The following is a 15,073-nucleotide window of genomic DNA, read 5'->3' on the forward strand; positions in this document are numbered from 1 at the left end:
TGGGAGACTTTTAGAGCTGCCTGTGAGATATGGTTGAACCAGAACGGCAGCAATGAGGAGACAGATTCCCAAGAGATTCAAATGATGCAAAGTCCAAGGGTTAGTAGCTTTGTCGTGTGATTTACTTTGATCAATGAGATGTTTACAGCCATGCCTTAAGCAGGGCTTGCTTGCTTTCTTTCTTTCTCTTTCTTTCTTTCTTGCCTGCTTTTTTTCTTTCTTTCCTTCCTTCCTTCTTTCTTTCCTTCTTTCTTTCTTTCTTTTTAAAAAATGAACTGCCTTTTTATTTTTTTAAATAATTTTAATATTAAAAATACCTTGAATGGGAGGAGGAGATATAGCTCAGTCGATTGCTTGCCTAGCGTACAAGAAGCCACGGATTCTATTCCCATTGCATCACTGTGTACTGAGCAGTGATACCCACCTGTAATCCCAGCCCTTGGTAGGGAGAGGCAAGAGGATCAGAAGTTCAAGGTTATCTTTGGCTACACAGTGGATTCAAAAGCCAGACTGGGATACATCAGACCTGGCCAAACACAAAACTCTTCAAGGGACATATAGTAAATTTTCATATGTATGCAGTATCATGTGCCATTTCCATGCCTGAATACAATCAGATCAGAGTAATTGGCAGCATCACCTGAAGCAGGAGCCATTTTTTGAGAGCATTCAAACTCGATCCTCCCAACTCATTATTTTGAGATGCACGATGAATTGCAATCAACCATCACTAACTTAGTGTGCTATGGAGCGTTAGAAGTTCTGCCTTATCTCCCGCTGAACCCCTGGACAAACACCAGTGCTCTCCCTCCCTCCTTTCTTCCTCTTGGCCAGAGTGAAAAACACTTGTGCAGTTGGCCTGGCTTGTCCTTGGCCTTATGACTTATCACTTCCCAGGAGATAAGTGCTAGTTTACTGGGTCCAGGAGGAAGACGAGAAACTGATGGAGCATAGTCACCCCAACTTAACCTTCCCAGCTGAGCCCAGAGCAGAGCCTCGGATGACTCACAGCCTCGTGTCTTAGCCCAGCAGAGATCTGACCCGCAGGTGCCTGAGCTACAATAGGAATGACCGGTGATTTAGGATAAGGTTTGGGGTGTTTGCTAACAATTGAGAATTACCATCATCTCTATGCTGAATGCAGTCCTGTATTCATACTGTGGGGTATCAATGAGCCTGACACGTAGGTCCAGATATCCAGAAACTCGGGGTAACAAAGGGCCTCTCAATTCTAAATGGTTAATTGGTGGAGCCATTAATCAGGAAGGGTCTCAAAGTAGAAAAACTGGGTTTGATTTAGGAAAGAGCTTGAGGTGCCCACAGGGCATCAGGAGGAGGTGTCCAGGAAAGAGAAGGAATCCAGTTGAATTAATGAAGGAAGAGGTCTAGGCTGTGTCGACTAAGTGGGTAAGGTCTGGCTTGGAACTAAAAATAATCAATGGAATTTAGCAAAATAATTGGCATCAGATGGGTGGGCTCTTATGGAAATTCAGAGATGAAAGAAGATTTGTGGCCAGGAGAGGAGAAGTTTGTTCTTAAAGATCACCCAGACTCTGAGGCTGTGCTCATAGGGATGAGAGAAGGTATACCAAAGAGAATAAACAAGACTCACACAGGGAGGCTTGGGTGCTTAGAATAAGGGGGAAGAGGTATATTTGGGGCCTTGAATGGCAGACCAAGGATGCTATCACGTTTCGTTAGGAAACGGGGTCGGGGGGAGCACGGCTTACATGTTTCTGAGTGAGGAAGGGACAGGAGACACACAGGTCTGTGCAGGAGGCTGAGTCTGAAGTGAGGATCGAGAACTGGCTCTTGTCTAAGTTCTTCTGTTTATGACCCTGAGGATATGGGACAGATGATGTTCCCTCCCAGGCTCACATATAAAACAAGAGTGAAACATCCGCCTTCCCCTCTCTTCCCTTTCTCCTCCTCCTCCTGCCCCCCCCATCCTCTCTCAGATCTTTTGCAGCTCAGACTGGACAGGAACTCACTGTGTAGCTAAGCATGACCTTTAACTTCTGACCCTCCTGCCTCTACTCCTCAACTCCCAAGTGTTGGGATTGTGGACGTGTATCACCATGCCTGGTTTACACAGGGTTGGAGAATAGGTGCAGGGCCTCTACGTGGTAGACAAACTGATCTCCCCGCCCCTTCTTCTAACTTTGTTGACAAAGGGTCTTGCTATGTCTCCCAGGCTAGCCTGGAACCTGCAATCTTCCCGTCTCAGCTTTCCAAGGGCTAGAATTACAGGCCCATGCTGCCACACTTGACTTCATTTGAGTTCTAATTAAGAACAAGTTTTTAAAAATGTGATTAAGGCATAAGGGTGGGTAAGTATTGCAATGAGGCCTGCATAGCTAAAAGATGGTGCTGGAATTCTCAATCAGCTAGGCAAACCACAGGTGCTACCTTGGTAACCTCTGTCCTTTGTCCTGCCTGGGAGAGAGGATTAATAGATGTGAAGCCGGATGCCCACTGGTAGCTGACAAAACTTCTCATTCTTGATAAACTGTGAGTTCTCCCCCACTACCCTCTGCAGAAACAAGATGTGCTTCTTAGACTCTTACAGAAGAAAGGCATGGGGCCATAGCTGGCTGGCAGGAGTGTGAAGCAGTCCCTCTCAAGGAGTTCCTTCAGAGAGTTAGAGAACAAGGGCTCGTTCACCAAAAGGTAAACAGACTGGCTTCTGATAATGGGCCTTCTGAGTGGTCCAGACCCTCTAAGACAGGGGGCTAGAAGAAAGTCTGAGGCCTAGGAGCCAGGCTCGGCTTTAGGGAAGCATGATGGGAGGAAGCCAGGCCTTGAAGACTGGCAGTGAGGTTTGAGAAAGGGAAAAGGGGGCAAGCCAAATCCCATCTACTGTAGCAGTTAAAAATAAAACATGACCACAATGATATCATAGTTAGGTATCTAGTTTAGGGTGGACATTACAGAGGAAAGAAAAACCAAATGTTAACAGTGACACAAAGAAACTGGAATTTGTACCTGTTCTGCTGAGGCTGTAAAATGTATCCAGCAGCGGCATGATTCTTGAGAGCTTATTCTGTTATGTATTGTGTTTTGTATGTATGTGGACTACATGTATGCCTGGTGCCCACGGAGGCCAGAGAAGAGTACCAGAGCCCCTAGGACTGGAGTCACAGACAGTTGACAGCCACTATGTGGGTGCTGGGAATTAAACCCGAGTCCTTTGGAAGTGCTCTTGACCACAAGACATCTTACCCAGCACAGAGGTTCTCCAGAAGAGGTTCTCCAGAAAGGCTACCACACGTTACCATGCAGCCCAGTGATTCCACTTCTAGGTATAGATCTAAAGAAGCTGGAAGCAGGTCTTGAATGGATGCTTATTCACCCATGTGTAACAACACTGTTCAAAAATGGAAGCCATCCAGGCATCTATGAACAGTGGGGAAACAGAATGTTCCAGCCAGTGGAATACCTTCCGTCTTTCAGAAGAAGGGGATTTGTTCCGATACAGGCTACAACCTGCATCAACCCGAAGGACATAACACTAGGTTGAATAAGTGAGCTACACGAGAAAAATGATGAAAGTTGTCAAATTTACAGAGCCTGAAACAATGGCTGCCAGGAGCTGGAGGAAGGGGTGGGAGTTTGCCATTTAACAATATTAGTTTTCTTCTCTTTTTCTGAGACAAGGCTCAACGTAGCTCAGGTTGGCCCTTGAATTTGCTCTGTAGCTGAAGATGACCTAATTCTCCTACCTCTACCTCTTTGGAATTACAAGCATATACCACCACACCCAGTTTGCATGGAGTTCGACAAGCTCTACCAACTGGGCAACATCCCAGCCCTGGTGCAGAGATTCTGTTCGGGATGTTAGAAGGGTTCTGGAAACCATGGCAGCAATGATTGTACAACACTATGAATGTTCTTAATGCTCTTGATTCATACACTTAAAACTATAAAAATGGTGGTATATATCTATGATATTGATATATACATATACATATATATGAGAGAGAAATACATAAGAGACTCAAAAGTTGTTAGTGTTGTATGTTTATGAGACAGACAGACAGACACACACACACACACACACAGAGAGAGAGAGAGAGAGAGAGAGAGAGAGAGAGAGAGAGAGAGAGAGAGAGAGAGAGAGAGAGGAGAGGGAGTTAGGGAAGAAGCAGGGAGAGAAACAGGGTCCCGGATGCACCTGGTATGGATCAAGGCAGATGAGTTTTCAACTGACTTCAGATAACCATGAATATTATAGAGTTCAGTAAACATTCCCACATAGTCTTTGAGTAGTGTTTCTCAAAGGTAGCCAAAGGGCTAGGCTTTCTTCCTGTCTTTTCCCGCCACCTGGCTAAGTGAGAACAGGGAACCGAGGTGACAGGGTAGAAGGTTGGGACCGTGGTTAGGTACTAAAGAGGATAGAGAAAGGTGAAAGCAGATTTGAGGGGGAGCAGGAGGCAGGGAACCGTGCAAGGTAGCTCCCCTCACCTGTCTCCCTGTATCTCCAGCAGGAGGCCCAAGCTGTCACCATGGCTTCTGCCGAGCCCCTTACAGCGCTGTCCCGTTGGTACCTGTACGCCATCCACGGCTACTTCTGCGAGGTGATGTTCACGGCAGCCTGGGAGTTCGTGGTGAATTTTAACTGGAAGTTCCCAGGGGTCACCAGCGTGTGGGCCCTCTTCATCTATGGCACCTCCATCCTGATTGTGGAGCGCATGTATCTGCGCCTGCGCGGCCGCTGTCCTCTGCTGGTACGCTGCCTCATCTACACGCTCTGGACCTACCTGTGGGAGTTCACCACCGGCTTCATTCTGCGCCAGTTCAACGCCTGTCCCTGGGACTACTCCCAGTTCGACTTTGATTTCATGGGTCTCATCACCCTGGAGTACGCTGTGCCCTGGTTCTGTGGGGCCCTCATTATGGAGCAGTTTATTATCCGCAACACCCTCCGCCTACGCTTTGACAAGGACGCAGAGCCCGGGGAGCCTGCGAGTCCGCCAGCCCTGGCCAATGGCCACGTCAAGACCGACTGAGTGAGAAGACTAATGTGAAGACCTAAGGTCTCTTCTAGGAACTCAAGGACAGAGACCAAGCTGGTGGGGGTTATCCCTTGGTTCAGCACAAGCCCTGCCCCCACCTGGGCCTCAGCCCAGGAGGGCAAACGCAACCACATACGGTGGGCAGTAGGATGGTGGTGGGAAGTTGGGTGTTCAGACAGCGGAAGGACACTGGGGCTGGTCCATGGCTCTCCACCCATCCTGGGGGCTAGGGCCTGGGCAATAAACAACTGGACTTCATGGATGATTTTGGAAGCAGCGAAGGGACATGAACTCTGGGGTCACAGGTGAGAGGCAAGGTCGGAGGAGGCCTTGGCTGCTGTTGGGGCCACCACCCCACCTGCCCCCTGGCTTCAGCTGGGCTTTGGCTGGTCCCATTAGGCAATATTCAGGTGCTTGCTTGCAACCAATACCTCCCCGAGGGCCTCTGAGCTGCAGCCTGAGAGAGACCCAGCAGCCAGTAGGCTGCTTGGTGGCTTTGCTCCAGTGCAAGGGCTGGGAAAACTTCCTTTGGCCCCTCTCCCTCCCCCAGGGCCCCACGCTGCTCCCTCGGCCTTCTGGGGGCCCCTGTGGTGCTGGATTCCCACCAACCTTGGGCTTTTGGAGGTTTCAATCCCGTGTGTTCGGTGGTGTTTCCCCTTTCTCTTATGTTCAAGACTTTTACCACGAGCAGGCAGCGCTTTTCTGTGTCGTCACCGTACCCCACCCCCCAGCTCCCTAGAGAACACGGCAGTGGCTGGAGGCACGGCTCTAAAATGGACCCCACCTGCCTTCGTGGAACCTTCCCTCCACCTTTATATGGGGGACCAGGGGCAGCCTGGTGCCCCCTCCCTGCAGAGGTCCTACTGAAAATGCATAGTATCCCCCCCCCTCAATGTACATCTAGTGTTCTGTAGATCCACAGCGGAGGGGGCAGAGTTCTAGGTTCTAGATGCCCACTCTGGTTTATCTACAAGCCAGTCAATATGGCTTCCTGTGAGACAGAGGAGCAGGGATCTAGTTGGAGACCCATGAGGAACAAGGCAGATGTAGAAGACCACGGAAGGCTCTTTGGAGCCTCTTCCTGGAAAAAGATGAGTTCTACCATAGCCTCAGCTCAGCAGCCACCTCTCGGGGCTGCTCCTCCTACAAACCCCTGGCCGGGATGACCCTTTGAGCTTGTTCCTCAAACAGTGTTAACCCTGCCACACTCATGGGCATCGTCAGCTCCATCATCTTAGCTTTCCCCCATGCTGGGTCCATTGCAGGCAGTGGACAGGTGAAATCCTCATTCCAGGTCCTCTGATTTTATCCTCTACTCTTTGAAAGGATGAGTCGGTCCATCCAGGGGTCCATCCCACACAGCACCCTGGGGACTCTGAGACAGAAGTCTGCCTTTTCTTACAAATCATTTAAAAGGTGGCAGTGCCACATGGAGAAAGAGTCTCTGAAGCATGCAGACAGCAGCTGGCCAGAGCCAGCAGCAGGACGTCCTGCCGCTGGAGAAAGACTCCGCCTTCCGTGGCATCTTTCCCCACAGCTTTCTCAGGCCAGGGCAGAATGAAGTGTTTCCCCCAGTAGGTATCTCATCACCAAACACCATTCGGGGGCGGGGGATGGGCTGCTTTTGGTTTTATTGTAGCCCTGATTCCATGGCCCTGTCTGTGGGTTACAGGGGTTCAGGCTTCCAAAGGGAGTGGTTGCTTTCCATCCCCAAGTGGAGAGAATTCCTTATTTTGTAGGTCCCTTCCTCCAGTTCCATGTGATCTCAAACCCCTGAATCCTAATGCCTCTCCAGGCCACCTCACACCTACCTTCACAACTGAATCCAGTGGCTTGCTGAGGTGTCCCAGCAGTAAGACTCCAATTCTCAACCAGAGAAAGCCATTGGGTGGCCCCCGGTCTCAGCACTCCAGATGTCGCCTGGCAGGCGATCCTCTGACACCGTTTTTCTCAAGGCCCCTTAATCCTATGTCAAGAGGGTTTCCTAGAGCAAAGCTGCTTGCCTGGCAATACTCAGCATCGTGGTCTGCTTATGCAGGTCCCCCATTCTCCTATGGTCCCTCGTAGGCACACAGTCCCCCCAGACAGGGGAAGCTACACATAAGGCCTGACCACAGGCCTGTAGGCTCAGATCTCACCAAGTGTAGCCCAGACTTCAGTTCTTGCTTTATTGCCTGTCTTCAGGGCTCCAACCCCTTAGTGCTTGGGGGGGGGGCACAAAGGTTGGGGTAATCAAGCCCTTCTGAGCAGCAAGGAGTCTGCTGGCTGTTCCTGGAGCCTCTGATGTTCTGAGCCCAAGGCAGCCATCTCAGAGGTGCAGATATCATGAGTATGCGGCCCTGCATGGTTGAGTTTCTTTGGATGAATGCTAAGCTCCCAGTGCCCTGTCCCCTTCTCATGCCAGAGAGTCACAATGGCCTGTGCTTATTCACAGCAATAATACATAGGGAGTGTCTGTGAGTCCCTTTTGTCCTGGTCCCTCCCTCTTCATGGACCGATCTCCCAGGAGGCTGTTGAGTGGGTCAGCTCATGGGAGAATCTATTTCTGAAGCTCTGGGCTGTGCGAAGCGTTGCTGCAGGAGGCAGGGGGGAGGCCTAGCCGTGAACTCTGAATCAGGCAAACGGAGTGCCTTCCACCCTGAGGCCATCCGTACCTGGACGAGCTGCAGGCCCCGGCTTTGGAACAGGGCCTTTGAAGTGGATAGGACTGTCTTCCAACTGGACAGCTCTTGAGAAAGTCATATAACTGATTTTGTGAGCCCATTGCCTGCTATGTCTGTTTGTCTGTCTCTTCCTTTTCATAATTGTGCACATAAAATATACTGGTGTTTGTGTTCCTGGACTGCCGGTGACTCATCTGTTCCACTCTGGGGCCCTTTTCCCAGGTGCTAATAGAGGGTGGGCCCTTCATGTTTGACATTATTTACACCACACCTTCCTGAACTAGAATGGCTGGTGGTGAGGAGGGTGTGGCCCTGCTGTCAGCTCTGACCTTCTCTAGAAACCAGAATCCACCCCAGTGCTGCCTAGCTCTTGTAGCCCCAGGCCAAAGGTAAATATGGAGTCACAGTAGCATACGGGTTGCCTATACTGTCCATGAGATGAAACGTTCTTAGACATCCTGGCAATAACCCAGTATGTCCCATAATTTGAGAAGGCTTGAAGGTACTCCAAAAAAGGCTAAAGGGCCAGAGCCCTTTTGCACAACATGAAAGCCATACCTGAAGAAAGAGCTCCTTACTTCTCCCTAGCCATGCCATGTGCCTTGAGAAGAGCCATTGGAGGAAGCATCCCTTCCCTACTTCATGTACCTTGTCTCTGTTTAACTCCTCTGCCCCACCCTTGGCACACACCATACCCCTGACTACTTTCCTGATTCCAGGAAGAAAATGGAGGGCTTTAAAGTTGCTCAGGCCTGGTCTACAGCATGAGTTCTAGGACAGCCAGGGCTACGTAGAGAAACCCTGTCTCAAAAACAAGCTTATTCAGGCTGGTCTGCTAAACCCAAATGGCTTGGCCCCTGAGGCTTAGTGAGGCCACAGAGCATGGCAGTGTGGCCTTTGAAGCCACTGGGAAGGCCCTTTGCTCTTACCATACACACATACTCATCCTTTTGAAAGGTTATTATTTCTTTGAAAATACATCTCCTTATAAAATTGAGCTTGTATAAAGCACTGTAGCAGAAATATGCACGTTAGTATAAACAAACCTGTTAGGTTGGTCTTTCAGAGTAAGATCTTGTAGAAAAAGTTAAGCAATAAAAATCTTAAGGGAGCTTTAGGGAAAAGGCAAGACCTGTACTGAGAGGACCCAAGACTTATTCTTAAGTAGCCAGCTCAATGAATGGCTTTTTTTTTTTTTTTGTTATCCCCCAATGTATGTATGAGCAGGTGCAGGTGCACATGTGTGTGTAGGAATATGGAGGCCAGAGGGCAATCTCAGGTGCCTCTCCTCGGGAATGCTGTCTAGCTCCTTTGAGACAGGGTTGTTCATTGTCCTGGAACTCACTGGCTAGGATAGGATAGGATAGGATAAATGGATTGAAATTTATGCCCTGGCAATGCTGAAACATGCATGGGCAGCCCATATATGGCAGTTCTGTTGAACTTGTCCATATTGGGTTTCATGGTCTAAGTTGATGAGGATGACAGACCAGGTCTCTTCCTCAAGAGGACACCAGATTTCATTACAGATGGTTGTGAGCCACCATGTGGTTGCTGGGAATTAACTCAGGACCTTTGGAAGAGCAGGCAGTGCTCTTAACCACTGAGCAGTAGACTAGATGGGCTGGCCAGCAAATCCCAGGAACCCTCCTATCTCTGCCTCCCCAGCCCTGGGACTACAAGAGGTGCATCACCACATCAGGACGTTTTTATGTGGATCCCAAAGTCAGGGCTTCATGCCTGCTAAACAAGTGCTTTGCTAACAACCCGCTCGCTCCCCAGCCAGGGGGCCTCTTTTCTTCCCAGCCTTTGCAAAAGCCTGATGTTTAACAAGAATGAAGAAAGTACTAGAATGGAATTTCCTTCCCCAAGCAGCTTTCTCACAGTGTGCATGTCTGCCTTCTGTGCTAGCAGAACCAAAAGACAAGACGAGTTCCTTCCTTGGGAAGGCGATAGAGGAAGATGGAGACGCTGGTCAAAGGTTAGAGGAACCGGGTCTCATTTAACTGCAGCTGTGGCTCCTAGTGGTTCCTGTGACACTGCAGCCAGGCACCACGTGCCCACGCCCCTTCTTATTTTCTCCCCTTTCAGATGGGCACCTGTCATGTCCCTGTTTTACACTGGAGGACTGTTGACATCCGGGCAACCTTGGGTTTACCACATTTTTGTTGTTGTTTAATTCTTTTGTTTGGTTTTGTTTTGTTTGTTTGTTTTTAGAGATGGGTCCTCTCTTTGTAGCCCTGGCTTTCTGGGAGCTTGCCATGTAGACCAGGCTAGCCTAGAACTCACAGATAAACACCTTGCTCTCTCTTCCAAGTGCTGAGATTAAAGCTGTGCACTACCACACCTGGCCTGGATTCACCCACCACATTTCCTTCCAACGCCCTCGTCCCCTCTTTCTGAGACAGCATTTCATTATGTTGCCCACACTGGTCTAAACTCTAGGCCTAAGCACTCCTGTCTCGGCTGACAACAGGCACATGGCAAGGCTCCCAGCTTTGTGACTCTTGCTCTGACAGATCTTTCAAGGAGGATTTGTGAGGAGTCAGGTGCCCTTTGGTGCTGAGGACTTTCCGGATGCCTTGAGTTCATCTCCTGCGAATGCTGTTTACAAAGAAAAACAGAAATATTTGTGAGTAGCAGGATATAGGGGCCTCCAGGGGGCCATAATGTAGGCAGTGTGGAATGCCATCTTAGCCAAGACAAGACAACTGGCCAAAGACCCCTCCTAGTGGAGGAGGTGGTGAAATTTTGGCCTCTGGTGTGCTGGATTTATCCCTGACACCCGCTTTGTCCCTCCTACACAGTTTTATTTTTGTCCCAGGCTTTTCTCAATGACCCTATTTTCAACTTGAAGGGGAAGGCTGGGCCTCTGGCTGTTTGTACTCTCAGAGGGCTTGACACTACCAGATGTCTCTTCATGGCGAGCCAAGAACCCTCTGCCAGGCTCTTCTGCAAACTCAGGCCAGAGGACTCACCCTTTTAGCTCTTCAACTCTATATTGGACACCTCCAAGAGTAGGGACCAGGCAAGTGACAATGATGGTTGACCCGGGAGGAAGATGCTGATGGGGACCCCATACAGTTGGGCTGTTGTACCACTGGACTGTTTCTCTGTAGGGGAAACCACCAACAGAGACCCTGCCTGTCTGCAGGGACAGGTGAGGGTACCCAGGAAGAACACAGGCTGTCCTGAAGGCCATTCTTTGATGCTTTCAGAGATGTGCTGGCTTCTCACTGTACTGAAAACACCAATGTTTTCTATGCCTGGCCAGTCTCAGCAGAGTATGGAGAGCGAGGCCAGAACACAGCGAGTGCTTTAGGAACCTTTTGATGAATGACTTTTTTCATTTTATTTTCTTCAAACATAGTGAGTTCCAGCATAGCCTAAAACTTACAGTGAGCCTCCTGCCTCAGCATCCCTAACACTGGTATTACAAGAATGAGCCACCAACTTGACCAACTGATAAATGATAGTTGTGTTCCAGAGTATCATATGCTCTTCTAGGGACCCAAGACTAGGAATTCTGTTCAGACAACTGTCCCACTCATAGTCTGTGCTCACCATCATGGAGCAACTGACGGACCCGCTGATCCCTGAGCCTTGCCACCATCCTCTTGGAGCTTCCATGCCTAGCCAAAGTCCCACTCTATTATTTCACCCGTTGGTTCATTCTGGCAGTGTGTTATCTTGATATTGGTGGGGAAAAAAAAGATACTTTAGAGTCCAATAGCATATAGAAGAAAACACACTGAGGATATAGCCTTTGCCTCTGCTGTAATCACACCTCTGAACAGGAAGTTTGCTGGTTTATAAGTATCCACCATATGGTGAAAATTAAGTTTTATTTTAGCTCACTGTTTTGAAGAGTTCAATCCATTACCAACTGATTCCCTTGCTTTAGACCTAAGACAGCATAGACCATCATGCAAAGGTGCTCACCAGATAAGGCATGTTGTCCCCATGGCCAGGTACAAAGGAGAAAAAGGGTCAGGGCCTCAAGATCCCCTTCACAAGTACACCCCAGTAACTAACTAGGTCCCACCTATCAGAGATTCGTCTCTTCCCAATACTGCCACTGACTGCAGATCTTTACTACACAGACCAATGAGGGAGACAAATCTAAAACATCAGAGTTCAGGAAAAAGAAACAGGGCCTTGCCCAGGTCCTTACAGAGAATCCTTCCAAAGGAGTAGGACCAAGTAAGAGCAGGCTACAGGGAGATCCTAGAAGTCTTTGGACCCTTAGTACCTCCCTGCCTTCTCAAAGACTGGGTCATGGATTGAGGTCAGCAGGCCTGAAAGGTAGACCTTCCAGGCTTCAGCAACCCTTTCTCTCCCAGCTACGAGAGCATCCCTGCTCTGGGAGAGACAGCACCTGTGGGTTCTGAGGGGCTGTAAATCCTCAAAGATATCTCCCCCACCTGAACTTTTATACAACAGCCACTGAGGCCACCCTGAAGTCATCCATTTAAGTGCTCAGATCCCATCCCTCCTATAGAGTATCGGGGTCTTAGCAGCCTTAGAACACCCAACAGAAGGACAGGAGTGGCAGATAGCACATGTGTTAAGCCAGGCAGACTTTAGTTCTAACCTGTTACTGCCACTTACCATGGGAATGGAATTTGTGGTGATTTAAATAAGAATGGCCCCAGAGAAAAGATCTTCACCAACCCCACAGAAGACTGATCTCAAAAATACACAAAGAACTCAAGAAATTGGTCATCAAAAGAACAAATAATCCAATAAAAAACTGGAATACAGACCTAAATAGAGAACTCTCAACAGAGGGATTTAAAATGGCTGAAAGACACTTAAGGAAATGTTCAACATCCTTAGTCATCAGAGAAATGTAAATCAAAATAACTCTGAGTTTCCATCTTAGACTTTTAAGAATGGCCAAGATCAAAAACACTGATGACAACTTATGCTGGAGAGGTTGTGGGATAAAAGGAACACTTCTGCATTGCTGGTGGGAGTGCAAACTGGTACAGCCCCTTTGGATGTCAGTGTGGCAATTTCTCAGAAAATTAGGAAACAACCTTCTTCAAGACCCAGCAATACCACTTTTAGGTATATATCCAAAGGATGCTCAACCATGCCACAAAGACATGTGCTCAATTATGTTCATAGCAGCATTGTTTGTCATAGTCAGAACCTGGAAACAACCTAAACGCCCCTCGACCAAAGAATGGATAAGGAAAATGTGGTACAGTTACACAATGGAGTACTACACAGCAGAAAAAAAATAAAAACATCTTGAATTTTGTAAGCAAATGGATGGAGCTAGAAAACATCATTTTGAGTGAGGTAACCCAGACCCAGAAAGACAATTATCACATATACTCACTCATAAGTGGTTTTTAAACATAAAGCAAAGAAAACCAGCCTACAAACCACAATCCCAGAGAACCTAGACAACAATGAGGACCCTAAGAGAGACATACATAGATCTAATCTACATGGGAAGTAGAAAAAGACAAAATCCCCTAAGTAAACTGGGAGTATGGGGACCTTGGGAGAGGGTTAAAAGGGAGGTGAGAAGCAGGGAGGGGAGCAGAGAAAAATGTAGAGCTCAATAAAAATCAATATATATATATATATATATATATACAGATAGATAGATAGATAGATAGATAGATAGATAGATAGATAGATAGATATGAATGAATGGCTCCAGAGACTCATATATTTGAATGCTTAGTCATGAAGGAGTGGCACTATTTGAATGGATTAGAAGGACTAAGGGGTGTGGCCTTGTTGAGTGGGTATGGCTTTATTGGAATAGGTGCCGTCTTGTTGGAGGAAGTGTGTCAGTGAAGTGGCCTCTGAGGTTCAAAAGCCCATGCCAGGCATAGGCTCGCTCATTCTACATGCGAATCAGAATGTAGCTTCAACAGGACCATGCCTGTGATGTCTTCAACCATGCCCTCTGCCATGTTAATAACAGACTACACTTGTAAAAGTGTAAGCAAACCCCTCATTAAATGTTCCTTTTGTTAGAGTTGCCTTGGTCATGGCACGTCTTCACAGCCATAGAACAGTGACTAAGACAGCATTTGACAAGACCCTGAGACAGTGCTCCTCCGACTACGCCATTCATAGATTGGGTTCATTTTCTTGAGAATACATACTGACCCTCCCACCTCCAGGTTGAGTGTCAGAGTAACCACAGCAAATGTTCATGCAGTGAGAGAGGCACTGGGTTCCAGTCAGCCTAGCAAGTATCTTGAACTGCAATGTTACACATCCATGTTATGAAGCAATGCATGGGTAAAGTCTTTGGGGGAGTTTTCACTCTAGTGCATCACCTTGTTGGTTACAGAATGGCCGGCTCTCCTAGTGCACTTGAGGCTAACGGGTCCCAAGATGTGAGATTTTTAACACTCAAAAGGACAAAACAAAACACCGTAGTGGAAACATTTCTTTTTAGTCACAGCACATCACTTGGCAGAATGTCCTCTTTGTTGCTGGATGTGGTCTTAGTGGGACCTCTCCTCAGGTCTGAACCAGAGGAACCAGCACCGTTCTCTTTCATTTGAACCTCAACTCAAACCTACTGGCTGCCCACTAGTTCCTGCTATCTGAGCGTTTGGATTTGTGTGGGCTTCTGTGGTTGTCTCAGCTTGGACTCTGGGGAGTTCGCCTGTGGGTTCCAGCAAACTCCCTTCTGGTTTTACATCAGCTTGTTTTCTTGCCATCATGGCCCTTCTGTCCACTCCGAACAGCAACGACAGCTTGCTCAGTGGACAGTCCAAATCTCTGCCACACACCTCACTTCTTTGAAGATTTTTGTTGTTGTTGTTGATTTTTTTTAAGCAACTTATTATTAGTTTTGAATGCTTGGCCTACCTTAGGCTCATTTCTGGCTAGTTCTTTTAACTTAAATTAACCTGTTTCTCTTTATCTACCTTTGCCTTGAGGCTTGTTACCTTTCCGACTTTTTTTATATCTTACTCTCACTGCTTCTCCATGTTTGACTGCCTGGTGGCTACCTGGTTTCTTACCACTGGTATGCCACTCTTTCTCTTCTCCTTCTTCTCTCTCTCTCTTCCTCCTTATACCTAAATTTCTCCTCCTATTTATTCTCTTTCCCTGCTAATCCCACCTATCCTTTTTCTGCCTAACTATTAGCCATTCATCTCTTTATTAGACCAATCAGGTGCCTTAGGCAGGCAAGGTGAAACAGATGCATCACCTCTTTACTTAACTAAACACACATATTTTTTAAATTTTCATTTATTTATATTTTATGTATGAGTGCTCTGTATGAACACCTGCAGGCCAGAAGAGGGCATTAGATCCTATTATAGATGGTTGGGAGCCACCATGTTTTTGCTGGGAACTGAACTCAGGACCTCTGGAAGAACAACCAGTACTCTTAACCACTGAGCC

At 47.8% G+C, this 15,073-nt stretch overlaps 1 protein-coding gene across 10 annotated transcripts in view; it reads left to right on the plus strand.

The window, feature by feature from the left end:
- The window catches only part of Tmem229b (transmembrane protein 229B), a 38,136-nt gene extending 32,859 nt beyond the window's left edge, over window positions 1-5,277 (plus strand). For 9 of the 10 annotated variants that reach the window (XM_038337969.1, XM_038337965.1, XM_038337972.1 and 6 more), the window contains one exon: window positions 4,485-5,277. In XM_038337969.1, the coding sequence (XP_038193897.1) occupies window positions 4,506-5,009 (504 nt within the window). In that variant the 5' untranslated portion in view covers window positions 4,485-4,505 and the 3' untranslated portion in view covers window positions 5,010-5,277. The remainder of the gene's footprint in view (window positions 1-4,484) is intronic. The other variant, XM_038337970.1, reaches the window with a different exon arrangement.
- The last annotated feature ends 9,796 nt before the right edge of the window (window positions 5,278-15,073 follow it).

This window comes from Arvicola amphibius, chromosome 7 (assembly GCF_903992535.2).
Source record: "Arvicola amphibius chromosome 7, mArvAmp1.2, whole genome shotgun sequence".
Lineage (NCBI taxonomy): Eukaryota > Metazoa > Chordata > Mammalia > Rodentia > Cricetidae > Arvicola > Arvicola amphibius.